This window comes from Pelobates fuscus, chromosome 1, assembly GCF_036172605.1.
Source record: "Pelobates fuscus isolate aPelFus1 chromosome 1, aPelFus1.pri, whole genome shotgun sequence".
NCBI lineage: Eukaryota > Metazoa > Chordata > Amphibia > Anura > Pelobatidae > Pelobates > Pelobates fuscus.
The window spans coordinates 479,312,156-479,325,423 of NC_086317.1; the positions used below are offsets into that span (position 1 = coordinate 479,312,156).

The following is a 13,268-nucleotide window of genomic DNA, read 5'->3' on the forward strand; positions in this document are numbered from 1 at the left end:
AGTGCCCATAGGCGAAATTGTATTAGCTTAGCTTTCGTTGGTGGCAGATGAGGCCCTAACTACTTGCCAAGTGGCTATGAGAGGCACTAACTATGATTTGGCGCGTGGGGCCTTGGTGCCACTGAGGTGGGTGGCGGGGAGTTGGCCTCTCGGTGACATGAAAAAGAAGCAATACGATTGGCCGTGACTGGTGAGGCCCTAACTAATTTTGAAGCAAGGCTATAGCTATGCGTTGGGACGATTGGCCTGAACCTCCGAACGTAAGGGCTGACCTATGCCTTGCGGGACCTCTAACCTTGTAGGCAAAGAGCCCACGGGAACATACCTAAGTTGGCGGGAGAACTACAACTAGTCCTCGAACCCCCCCCCCCCGCCAGGAACCAATGGAACTAAAGGAAAAGAAACGTGACCTATTTATGAAATGTACTATTTAACTACAACATACACACAAGAACTGGGTGACACCGAGGCCTACCTCTTTAACAAAGCTGCGAATACGTACGCCCGCGAAGGGCCACTTGCGAGAAGTGTCAGTACTAGTAAGAACTACAACAAAAACAGGACAGGAACAGCCATTTAACACAATGGAACAACATACCCCCTATTTACACTATTTAGCTATTTATGACATTAAGGGGACCAAATAACTACTTTAAACACAGAAGTTAAGAATACTGGCACTACTAAAACCGCTTAAACCCCTTTCATATAAAACGTAACTATTAAGACATAGCTTAAAACGTGAACAAAACCCAGAATACGGAACAGAATGAAGATATAGTACCCCCTGAACGAAAACGTATGGCAACCCGGTGTGGCTGAACGAGACTACGAGGTGTAAGTGTAACTGAACGTGTTACACTGACTGAAAAAATGCAGGAGCGGATTGAATCCGAGCCCGTGAGCGACAGGGCTAAACTTACGATTCTGATGCCGTCCGTGTGAGGCAAAAGCGGAATACTCACGAATACAGCCGCAGGGCGTTTGAACCGGGCTGCCGGCGGGCGGGAATACTGACGTCACGGATCTGTAAACCGGAAGTACACTGAAGCACTTCCGAGATCGTCGAAGACAGGTAAGCAGGGGCTTACTGGGTTTAAATAGGGAAATTAAGTGCCTCCCACAATTACAGGCCAAGCCTTCTATATATATGTATATGTATGTATATATATATACACATATATACACACACACACAAAGCTGTGTGTGTGCTGTGTGAGGGTGCTGTTAGTGTGATGTGTGTGTGCTGGTAGTGTACTATGTGGGTGAGGGTGTTTGTGTGTGCGTGCTTGTGAGGGTGCTGTGAATGTACTGTGTGTCAGGGTGCTGTTTGTGTGTGTGTGTGTGTGTGTGTGCACTTGTGAGGGTGCTGTAAATGTACTGTGTGTCAGGGTGCTGTTTGTGTGTGAGGGTACTGGTAGTGTTTTGTGTGTGTGTGTGTGTGTTTGTTAGGGTCCTGTTTGTGTTTGTGAGGGTGCTGTGTGTGTGGGTGCTGTATGTGTGTGTGGGTGCTGTGTGTGTGGGTGCTGTATGTGTGTGGGTGCTGTATGTGTGTGGGTGCTGTATGTGTGTGGGTGCTGTGTGTCTGTGGGTGCTGTATGTGTGTAGGTGCTGTATGTGTGTGGGTGCTGTGTGTCTGTGGGTGCTGTATGTGTGTAGGTGCTGTATGTGTGTGGGTGCTGTGTGTCTGTGGGTGCTGTATGTGTGTGGGTGCTGTGTGTCTGTGGGTGCTGTATGTGTGTAGGTGCTGTGTATGTCTGTGGGTGCTGTGTAGGTCTGTGGGTGCTGTGTATGTCTGTGGGTGTGCTGTGTATGTCTGTGGGTGTGCTGTGTATGTCTGTGGCTGTGCTGTGTATGTCTGTGGGTGTGCTGTGTATGTCTGTGGGTGTGCTGTGTATGTGTATGTGTGTGGGTGCTGTGTATGTGTGTGGGTGCTGTGTATGTCTGTGGGTGCTGTGTATGTCTGTGGGTGCTGTGTGTGGGTGCTGTGTATGTCTGTGGGTGCTGTGTATGTCTGTGGGTGCTGTGTGTGGGTGCTGTGTATGTCTGTGGGTGTGCTGTGTATGTCTGTGGGCGCGCTGTGTATGTCTGTGGGTGTGCTGTGTATGTGTATGTGTGTGGGTGCTGTGTATGTCTGTGGGTGCGGTGTATGTCTGTGGGTGCTGTGTGTGGGTGCTGTGTATGTCTGTGGGTGCTGTGGATGTCTGTGGGTGCTGTGTATGTCTGTGGGTGCTGTGTATGTCTGTGGGTGCTGTGTGTGGGTGCTGTGTGTGGGTGCTGTGTATGTGTGTGTGGGTGCTGTGTATGTGTGTGTGTGTGCTGTGTATGTGTGTGTGTGTGCTGTGTATGTGTGTGTGTGTGTGCTGTGTATGTGTGTGTGTGTGTGTGTACTGTGTATGTGTGTATGTGTGTGGGTGATTGTGGGGGGTGGAGGTGGGGGTACATTACTAAATATCCCCCCTCCCTTCTTACTTTATGTGGGGAGGGGGGATTCTTGTTCCTTGTCCCTGGTGGTCCAGTGGAGGTGGAGGCAGATCAGTTATCCCCCCTCCCTTCTTACCTTATGCCTGGGAGGGGGGATCCTGCTGCTGCTGCCATCCCTGGTGGTCCAGAGGAGAGTGAACTCTAGCCCCGCAGGGCTAGAGTTCACTCATGCGAGATCTCGCGAGAGGAACCCGGCGGAGCTGCCGGGTCCTCTCCTGCCTCCCTCACTGCCTGTGAGCCGGTGAGGGGAGGCTGAGAGCAGAGCCGGCGCTCGGATAGCGCCGGCTCTGCATGAGCCGACAGGGGAGATCCTGAGATCTCCCCTGCCGGTCTCAATGCATAGGCGTGCCGCGGGGATTAGGGTGTGCCCAGGCACACCCGGCACACCCCGTGCGCACGCCTATGATCATATCCCCCCTGTCTCGTCTTTCCTCCAAGCTATACATGTTAACATCCTTTAGCCTTTCCTGGTAAGTTTTATTCTGCAATCCATGAACCAGTTTAGTAGCCCTTCTCTGAACTCTCTCTAAAGTATCAATATCCTTCTCCAGTACTGCGTACAATACTCCAAGTGAGGTCGCACCAGTGTTCTGTACAATGGCATGAGCACTTCCCTCTTTCTACTGCTAATACCTCTCCCTATACAACCATTTCCTGCTGTTCTATTACATTGTCTGCCTACCTTTAAGTCATCAGAAATAATCACCCCTAAATCCCTTTCCTCAGATGTTGAGGTTAGGACTCTACCAAATATTCTGTACTCTTCCCTTGGGTTTTTACGTCCAAGATGCATTATCTTGCACTTATCCACATTAAATGTCAGTTGCCACAACTCTGCCCATTTTTCTAGTTTACCTAAATCATTAGCCATTTGGCTTATCCCTCCTGGAACATCAACCCTGTTACATATCTTGGTATCATCAGCAAAAATACATACCTTACCATTAAGACCTTTTGCAATATCACTAACAAAAATATTAAAGAGAATGGGTCCAAGTACAGATCCCTGAGGTACCCCACTGGTGACAAACTCAAGCTTCGAATATACTCCATTGACTGCAACCCTCTGGTGCCTGTCACTCAGCCACTGCCTTACCTTATTCAACAATATTGGAATCCAAACTTAAATATTGCAGTTTATTGATAAGCCTTCTATGTGCAACAGTGTCAAAAGCCTTACTGAAATCTAGGTAAGCAATGTCTACTGCACCACCCTGATCTATAATTGTAGTTACCCAATCAAAAAAATCAATAAGATTAGTTTGGCATGATCTCCCTGAAGTAAACCCATGTTGTCTCTGATCTTGAAATCCATGTGTTTTTAGATGTTCAACAATCCTATCCTTTAACATGGTTTCCATCACTTTCCCCACTACTGAAGTAAGGCTTACTGGCCTATAGTTGCCCGACTCCTCCCTATTACCTTTCTTGTGAATGGGCACAACATTCGCTAACTTCCAATCTTCTGGGACTACTCCTGTTATCAATGATTGGTTAAATAAATCTGTTAATGGTTTTGCTAGTACACCACTAAGCTCTTTTAATAGCTTTGGGTGTATTCCATCAGGTCCCATTGACTTATTTGTCTTTACTTTTGACAGTTGAAATAGAACCTCTTCCTCTGTAAACTCACGAGTAACAAATGACTCATTTATCCTTTTTCTTAAGTGAGGTCCCTCTCCTTCATTTTCATCTGTAAATACTGATCAAAAATATTCATTGAGGCAGTCAGCTAGACCTTTATCCTCCTCTACAAACCTTCCTTCTTTTGTTTTTAATCTAACTAATCCTTCTTTTACTTTTCTTTTCTCATTTATGTATCTAAAAAAAGTTTTGTCTCCCTTTTTTGCTGACTGTGCTATTTTCTCTTCTGTGTGTGATTTGGAAGCTCTTATAACTTGCTTAGCCTCTTTCTGCCTAATCTTATAGTTAATTCTGTCTTCCTCACTCTGTGTTTTTTATAGTTACTAAATGCTAACTTTTTTGATTTTTACTATTTTGGCCACATCTGCGGAGTACCACAGTGGTTTCTTGAATTTTTTGATTTTACTGACAAGCCTCCATCTCGAGTTCTCTGCAGTACAAGGCTAAATAGGGTCCTGAGGGGAGACACCTGTGACAGGGAGGGGTGCAAAACCCAAGGAGCTGGCTAGACTCCTAAATATATATGTATATGAGAAAACAAGCAGCAGCACCCCATTCAAGCATGTTTAGGTGAACATAAATGCTTGGTTGTATAGGGAGAGGTATTAGCAGTAGAAAGCATAGCATGTTCGCGTTCGCCACCGCGGGCGAACACATGCGATGTTCGGTCCGCCCCCTATTCTTTATCATTGAGTAAACTTTGACCCTGTACCTCACAGTCAGCAGACACATTCCAGCCAATCAGCAGCACACCCTCCCAAGCAGACCCTCCCACCTACTGGACAGCATCCATTTTAGATTCATTCGAAAGCTGCAACCATTTTATTTTATTTTTTCAATTTATTTTTTATTTTTTTATTTTTTGTCAGTGCATATAAATGTTACAAGGAGATACTCCCCCGAGACACTCTGTATTACTGCAGATACTCCCCCCAGACACTCTGTGTTACTGCAGATACTCCCTCCAGACACTGTATTACTGCAGATACTCCCTCCAGACACTCTGTGTTACTGCAGATACTCCCTCCAGACACCTTGTGTTACTGCAGATATTCCCCCCAGACACCCTGTGTTACTGCAGATACTCCCTCCAGACACTCTGTGTTACTGCAGATACTCCCTCCAGACACCCTGTGTTACTGCAGATACTCCCTCCAGACACTCTGTGTTACTGCAGATACTCCCTCCAGACACTCTGTGTTTCTGCAGATACTCCCTCCAGGCACTCTGTGTTACTGCAGATACTCCCTCCAGACACCCTGTGTTACTGCAGATATCCCCTCCAGACACCCTGTGTTACTGCAGATACTCCCTCCAGACACTCTGTATTACAGCAGATACTCCCTCCAGACACCCTGTGTTACTGCAGATACTCCCTCCAGACACCCTGTGTTACTGCAGGTACTCACTCCAGACACTCTGCATTACTGCAGATACTCCCCCAGACACTGGTACAGAGCAGAATAGGGACTGTTCCCCCTACATAGGGTCACTTGGCAGATATGGATTGACACCTATCCTAAGGATCCCTGATACACACTGACACAGAGCAGAATAGGGACTGTTCCCCCTACATAGGGTCACTTGGCAGATATGGATTGACACCTGTTCTAAGGATCCCTGATACACACTGACACAGAGCAGAATAGAGACTGTTCCCCCTACATAGGGTCACTTGGCAGATATTGATTGACACCTGTACTCAGAGACCATGATACACACTGACACAGAGCAGAATAGAGACTGTTCCCCCTACATAGGGTCACTTAGCAGATATGGATTGACACCTGTCCTAAGGATCCCTGATACACACTGACACAGAGCAGAATAGAGACTGTTCCCCCTACATAGGGTCACTTGGCAGATATGGATTGACACCTGTCCTCAGAGACCATGATACACACTGACACAGAGCAGAATAGAGACTGTTCCCCCTACATAGGGTCACTTGGCAGATATGGATTGACACCTGTCCTCAGAGACCATGATACACACTGACACAGAGCAGAATAGAGACTGTTCCCCCTACATAGGGTCACTTGGCAGATATGGATTGACACCTGTCCTCAGAGACCATGATACACACTGACACAGAGCATAATAGAGACTGTTCCCCCTACATAGGGTCACTTGGCAGATATGGATTGACACCTGTCCTCAGAGACCATGATACACACTGACACAGAGCAGAATAGAGACTGTTCCCCCTACATAGGGTCACTTGGCAGATATGGATTGACACCTATCCTAAGGATCCTAAGGATCCCTGATAAACATTGACACAGAGCACCCCTACATAGGGTCACTTGGCAGATATGGATTGACACCTGTCCTCAGGGACCCTGATTCACACTGGGGGGGGACCTACTGTCCCCCCCTCCCCTGCAGCTTAATTGACGAAGGCAGGGTGGTCTTTGTTCGTCTCCTGGTTCCTATTCGTGGGGATGTAGCCGAACAGCCGTTTATTCGGTATTTTGTTTCATGTGAATTTGTGGTAACCCAGATAGCTATGCCATGGAGCCTATTCGTGTGATTAAAGACTTTGGCTCCATGGCGATTAAACTGTATTCATGTGGTCTGAGTGCCATTCACCTAATAATGTGCACTCAGACCTGAGCTATCTGGGGATATGTGACATGTCTATGTTTAATGTATAAAAAGTAACTTTATGTATTTTAAAGCATATTACTGTATTTGGGTCCCCACATGTGTAATGGAGTTTTGCCTTTGTCCTGGGAGATAATTGAATTACTTCTCCAATTATCTCCAGGGCAGAAGGGAGGAAGCCAGGATGCATTGTGGGGATGTTTTGCTTCTGTGAGTCTGTAATGTGATACATGTCTGTCTGTGTTACAGTCTTCCATTTGGTCCCCTAGGGGAGTGTCCACCAGGTGGGAGACCTGCATAAATACAAGGGCAGGTAGCCCTCAATAAACAGACCACTGCTTGACCCTCAACACGGAGCCTTGTCTCGTTCTTGGGGGAATTCACTGTATGCTGATAGGGACTGACTGCCAGGAGTGTAAGCCGCTTGGGAGCTTTTCCTGTTCGTCTGCTAGCAGCTATTCGTGAGGTTCCAGTTCGGGAGTTTGGAGTGCTAGCTTATTCCCTTGTATGCAGTTCGGGAGTTTGGTGCATTCACCTATATCCAATTCGTGAGTTTTGGTGATTTTACAGTAGCTGTGCCTGTTTTGAAAAGGGGATTATCGCCTAAACAGATTTTAACCCTTTGTCTGCTGAAACGGTCCGTTACATTGACTGTAATGTCAAGATTATATGTATACGAGGTGGTTCTTTATACAGCTGCCTGTAATATCCATTTCATAGATGTACATGACAATGGCTTTATTTAAACGATTATTGGGGGGGGGGGGGTCGTAGATGATTATTACTGCAGGTCATGGCTCAATATAGGGTCCTTTTTGTTTAGACCTACAGAGATTATAGCAAGATATAGGATACATTACATGGATGGGATACAGTACAGGCTCATCTTGGAGCAGTAACACTGGTAAATACAACAAGGCACTTATAGGCTTGAAAATACGATTAGTCAAACTAGAGACACAAAGGGAAAACAATAACTGGTTCTGGATCTCTGAGCAGTATTTTGGGGTCATTCCTCAACCCGTGTACTCACGTTGTGTTATCAGACTCACTGTGACATTAACCCTATAATGTATCAAGACACCAATATATCAAATCAGGTCATGTTTCCAGATGAAAAGATTACATTGTGTTTTATTCTTATTTTTAGACTTGTGTGTAGCAAAAAAAAATAGTCATGGCTGTCTTAATTTTGCTGATATTTTTTTTTTTTGTTGGTTGATTTATGATTTGTGGCATTTTGGTTCTGAAGAATTTCATCCATGTTTTGGCAAATATGACTGGGATAAACCAAAATGTGGCAGTCAGTGTAAATATTAGCGATATCTTTTGCAGTACACTGATAAGATCCATATCCTACCATATGGTTCACAGATCATTTGGATATAGAATTTCAGAGTTCCGAAATTTGATTTTGATTGCCCAGATCTCGGACGAATCGCAATTCTTTTCAAACCAAAAATCTACTTACTATGTGCGTATAATTATTACATTTTTTTTGTACCTTTCTACTGTGAAATGTTAAGAAATGCCATTTAAAATAGTGATCAATATAAAAAAAAATAAACTTTTGTAAATATGCAAAGGAAAAACAAAAAACGCACACAATTTCTTTATATGTAGTTTTTCACGTAACAAATGTATGACAGATATCTGACTATCACAAACCCCCTCAAATCTTTGCAGGAATTTACTCAGTACATTCAAATGTGCATATGTTCACGTTTTAATTTTTGTTAGAAATCTTTATTGTTTGTTTGGTAAAATCAAAACTAAAGAAGAATTTACCAATTCTTTTACTTCTGTTTGGTTATTGTTTTTTTATTTTCAATATAAAATTATGCAATTATCCATTATATAGAGTTTGAATAATTGCCACCAAAAATGCCAATCTACGGGTTTGGGTGAATTCAACTTTCAGAAGAGAAAAATGTTTTGAAAACAAACAAAACACAAGCACATGGAATAACTGAACAAAATTATAAATGGTCCACTACCTCCACTCTACTCCTTTTTAGCAAGCATCTTTTCAGATTTTCTCCTTTTGAACTCTGCAATTTCCTCCGCTGTTAAACCGTGGGAATTACACCTGCGATAAATATATATACCATTAGTATAGAAACCTTTGATTCATAACAAAGGTAAAAGAAAAATCCTTGTGGAATTATTTACAACTTATTAGGGCTTGAAAGGTAAATAATGTTATCCAATTATTTTTTACATTCGTTCGGCACTTTTCGGTATAAAATACAATATTTTGAGCAGCAAGGATATCTGCATTTAGACTTTGAAACATTTGCCTGCATTCTCAGTAATGCGAATAAGCTTTTGGAATACAAATAGATGTGCAGGTGTTTGATCTTATCCAGGTGGAAGGTTAACCTAAAGTCTGATTATCTGAAATAATTGCATAGCTAAAAAAACATACATAATTCTAATATTTGCATTAAACAATATAAAACAGTTGAATGAGATATAATATTCAAGCAAAATATAGAATGCGTAGCTAGCGCTTAAATCTAGGACCAAGCAATAATTAGGAGTATGGAATATTTCAAAAATATTAAAACAAAGTCAGTTTACATTATTTTCAGTTTTGTTTAATTTGTTCATCTCTACAGAGATGAGGGCCGGTGTATATTTCCCTAGAGATTATGTGATATATGATATATGTACAGAAGTTATAACAAAAAATGGTCAAATACCCTTCTTAAGAACATAATGTAATTTCTGGGAATGCAGCTTCCTAAAAATGCTTCCAGAATATTAAAATAATGTCCGTATGTCCACATAATATCCATATACAGTAAGTGCAGCTACACTAATCAACTGTACTATACTGTGCTTTGCATGATCCCCTTGCAGCCTACAAACATTCATTGTTGCACATGCAGAGTACTCAGAGCCTTCCCTCAACTTCTGACTCAATGTCTAGGATGTAGCCATGAAGTGTGATCTATTAGCGTCACTCGTTAGTGAAAGATGCTTTGATATCCCCTTTGCAGAATGGTAATGGGCATATTGGTGCTTAGGTAGATAAATGTATTACTCTGCGCAATAAAAGAATATGAGACTTTGTGGGATACATTTTGTATTGCGTTGTTTAGCATAAATGTGGGACAATAATGAATTGTATGATTAATATTATAACAATATATATATATATATCAATTGGGCCATGACTCTGGGAAAGAGGGCTTTCTAAAGAAAAAAGGAGCACATGATTGGCAGAAGCGCTAACAAACTCCAGCTGTGAGAGCTTTTTGTCCAAAGGAATCTGCCTGAAATAAATGTAACTGGCTTTGACAAGGGAAAATGCTGATTTGGAGAGAAATGCAGAATCCTTAACTGGCACCCCACAGCTGTCACTAATTTGTCCGTCATATTGTTCCCTGATTAGAAAAGTATTGATAAATGCAATATTAGAACTTCATTGACAAAAAAGCCAGTACTCAAAGTAAAATCCATAAACTGTAAAAAGAAAGGGGGCAAGGTAAAGGGGTGAGTGCTGAGGGGGGTTAATTAATATTAGTAGTCATTAGTATTTCTACAGACTGCCCCATTTTCCTAAACATAAAATGCAATGGAGAGAGGGGCTAGATATAAACCGGCTCTTCTCTGCCTTATTATTATTATTATTATTATGTTATTATTTATATAGCGCCAGCAAATTCCGTAGCGCTGTACAATGGGTGAACTAACAGACAATTAATTGTAACCAGAAAAATGAACGCACAGGAACAGAGGGGTTGAGGGACCGGCTCAATGAGCTAACATGCTAGAGGGGGTGGGGTATAGTGACACAGTAACAAAGGGATTGAGGCCCTGCTCAGTGAGTTTAAATGTTAGAGGGAGTGGGGTATAGTGACACTGTAACAGAGGGATTGAGGGCCCTGCTCAGTGAGCTTACATGCTAGAGGGAGTGGGGTATAGTGACACAGTAACAGAGGGATTGAGGGCCCAGCTCAGTGAGTTTACATGCTAGAGGGAGTGGGGTATCGTGACACAGTAACAGAGGGATTGAGGGCCCTGCTCAGTGAGCTTACATGCTAGAGGGAGTGGGGTACAGTGACACAGTAACAGAGGGATTGAGGGCCTGCTCAGTGAGTTTACATGTTAGAGGGAGTGGGGTATAGTGACACAGTAACAGAGGGATTGAGGGCCCTGCTCAGTGAATTTACATGTTAGAGGGAGTGGGGTAAAGTGACACAGTAACAGAGGGATTGAGGCCCTGCTCAGTGAGTTTACATGTTAGAGGGAGTGGGGTATAGTGACACAGTAAAAGAGGGGTTGAGGGCCTGCTCAGTGAGTTTACATGTTAGAGGGAGTGGGGTATACTGACACAGTAACAGAGGGATTGAGGCCCTGCTCAGTGAGTTTAAATGTTAGAGGGAGTGGGGTATAGTGACACAGTAACAGAGAGATTGAGGGCCCTGCTCAGTGAGCTTACATGCCCGAGGGGGTGGGGTATAGTGACACAGTAAAAGAGAGATTGAGGGCCCTGCTCAGTGAGCTTACATGTTAGAGGGAGTGGGGTATAGTGACACAGTAACAGAGGGATTGAGGCCCTGCTCAGTGAGCTTACATGCTAGAGGGAGTGGGGTATAGTGACACAGTAACAGAGGGATTGAGGGCCCTGCTCAGTGAGCTTACATGTTAGAGGGAGTGGGGTATAATGACACAGTAACAGAGGGATTGAGGCCCTGCTCAGTGAGCTTACATGCTAGAGGGAGTGGGGTATAGTGACACAGTAACAGAGGGATTGAGGGCCCTGCTCAATGAGCTTACATGCTAGAGGGGGTGGGGTATAGTGACACAGTAACAGAGAGATTGAGGGCCCTGCTCAGTGAGCTTACATGTTAGAGGGAGTGGGGTATAGTGACACAGTAACAGAGGGATTGAGGGCCCTGCTCAATGAGCTTACATGCTAGAGGGGGTGGGGTATAGTGACACAGTAACAGAGAGATTGAGGGCCCTGCTCAGTGAGCTTACATGTTAGAGGGAGTGGGGTAACACAGTAACAGAGGGATTGAGGCCCTGCTCAGTGAGCTTACATGCTAGAGGGAGTGGGGTATAGTGACACAGTAACAGAGGGATTGAGGCCCTGCTCAGTGAGCTTACATGCTAGAGGGAGTGGGGTATAGTGACACAGTAACAGAGGGATTGAGGGCCCTGCTCAATGAGCTTACATGCTAGAGAGGGTGGGGTATAGTGACACAGTAACAGAGAGATTGAGGGCCCTGCTCAGTGAGCTTACATGTTAGAGGGAGTGGGGTATAGTGACACAGTAACAGAGGGATTGAGGGCCCTGCTCAATGAGCTTACATGCTAGAGGGGGTGGGGTATAGTGACACAGTAACAGAGAGATTGAGGGCCCTGCTCAGTGAGCTTACATGTTAGAGGGAGTGGGGTATAGTGACACAGTAACAGAGGGATTGAGGGCCCTGCTCAATGAGCTTACATGCTAGAGGGGGTGGGGTATAGTGACACAGTAACAGAGCGATTGAGGGCCCTGCTCAGTGAGCTTACATGCTAGAGGGGGTGGAGTATAGTGATATAAAGGGTATAAGTAGGGGTAATGAAATAGGTTGTTAGAAAAGTATTCACAGATAACTATTTTTGACAGTTGCAGGAGAGAAGTAATGGGGTGGGGAGGAGGAGAATGAAAACACGCTAACAGTTTAAATGATATGCACTCCTGAAGAAGTGTGTTTTCAGATATTTTTGGAAAGAGAGAAGACGGGGTGAAAGTCTAATGGAGAAGTAAAGGTAGTTCCACAGAAAAGGTGCAGCCCTGGAGAAGTCATGGAGGCGAGCGTTAGAGGTGGGAGTACGAACAGAGGATAGACGTAGGTCTTCAGCAGAGCGCAGGGGCCTCGATGGGACATACTTGCGTATTAGGGAGGATAGGTAGGTTGGAACAGCATTAAGTAGGGACTTAAGCAAGGTAAGAAAGCACCTGAATCTTAAATTGAGCCTTATATCTAACTGGAGTTCAATGTAGGGATTGACAGAGAGGGGAGGTGTGGGAGGTGTGGTCAGACAGGAAAATGAGCCTCGCCGCCGCATTCATTATAGCTTGCAGCAGTACAATCTGGGAACACATAAGACCACTGAGAAGGGGACTGCAGTAGTCAAGGCAAGAAAGAATAATGGCATGGACCAACACCTTTGCTGCATCTGGTGTTAAATAGGGCAGATGCAAGCTAATTTTTTTAGATAGAAGCAGCAGGATTTGGCAATCGACTGGACTTGAGGGGTGAAGGAGAGGTTGGAGTCAAAGAGAACACCTAAGCAGCGAGCCTGCGAGGTAGAGGTGATGGTGGCGCCGTTTACTTGGAGGGAGACAGACACAGTACCAATGGTGGTCTAGTGGTTAGGATTCGGCGCTCTCACCGCCGATGCCCGGGTTCGATTGTAGTTTAGGTAAACTAGAAAAATGGTCAGAGTTGTGGCAACTGACAATTAATGTGGATAAGTGCAAGATAATGCATCTTGGACGTAAAAACCCAAGGGCAGAGTATAGAATATTT

General features: G+C 44.4%; 1 protein-coding gene across 3 annotated transcripts in view; it reads right to left on the reverse strand.

The window, feature by feature from the left end:
• Positions 1-13,268, reverse strand: part of LOC134572973 (retinal guanylyl cyclase 2-like) — a 155,175-nt gene that overhangs the window by 16,490 nt on the left and 125,417 nt on the right. For 2 of the 3 annotated variants that reach the window (XM_063432318.1, XM_063432327.1), the window contains exon 19: positions 8,733-8,824. The exons of the other annotated variant lie outside the window; for it this stretch is intronic. In XM_063432318.1, the coding sequence (XP_063288388.1) occupies positions 8,740-8,824 (85 nt within the window). In that variant the 3' untranslated portion in view covers positions 8,733-8,739. The remainder of the gene's footprint in view (positions 1-8,732; positions 8,825-13,268) is intronic. 3 annotated transcript variants of the gene reach the window in all.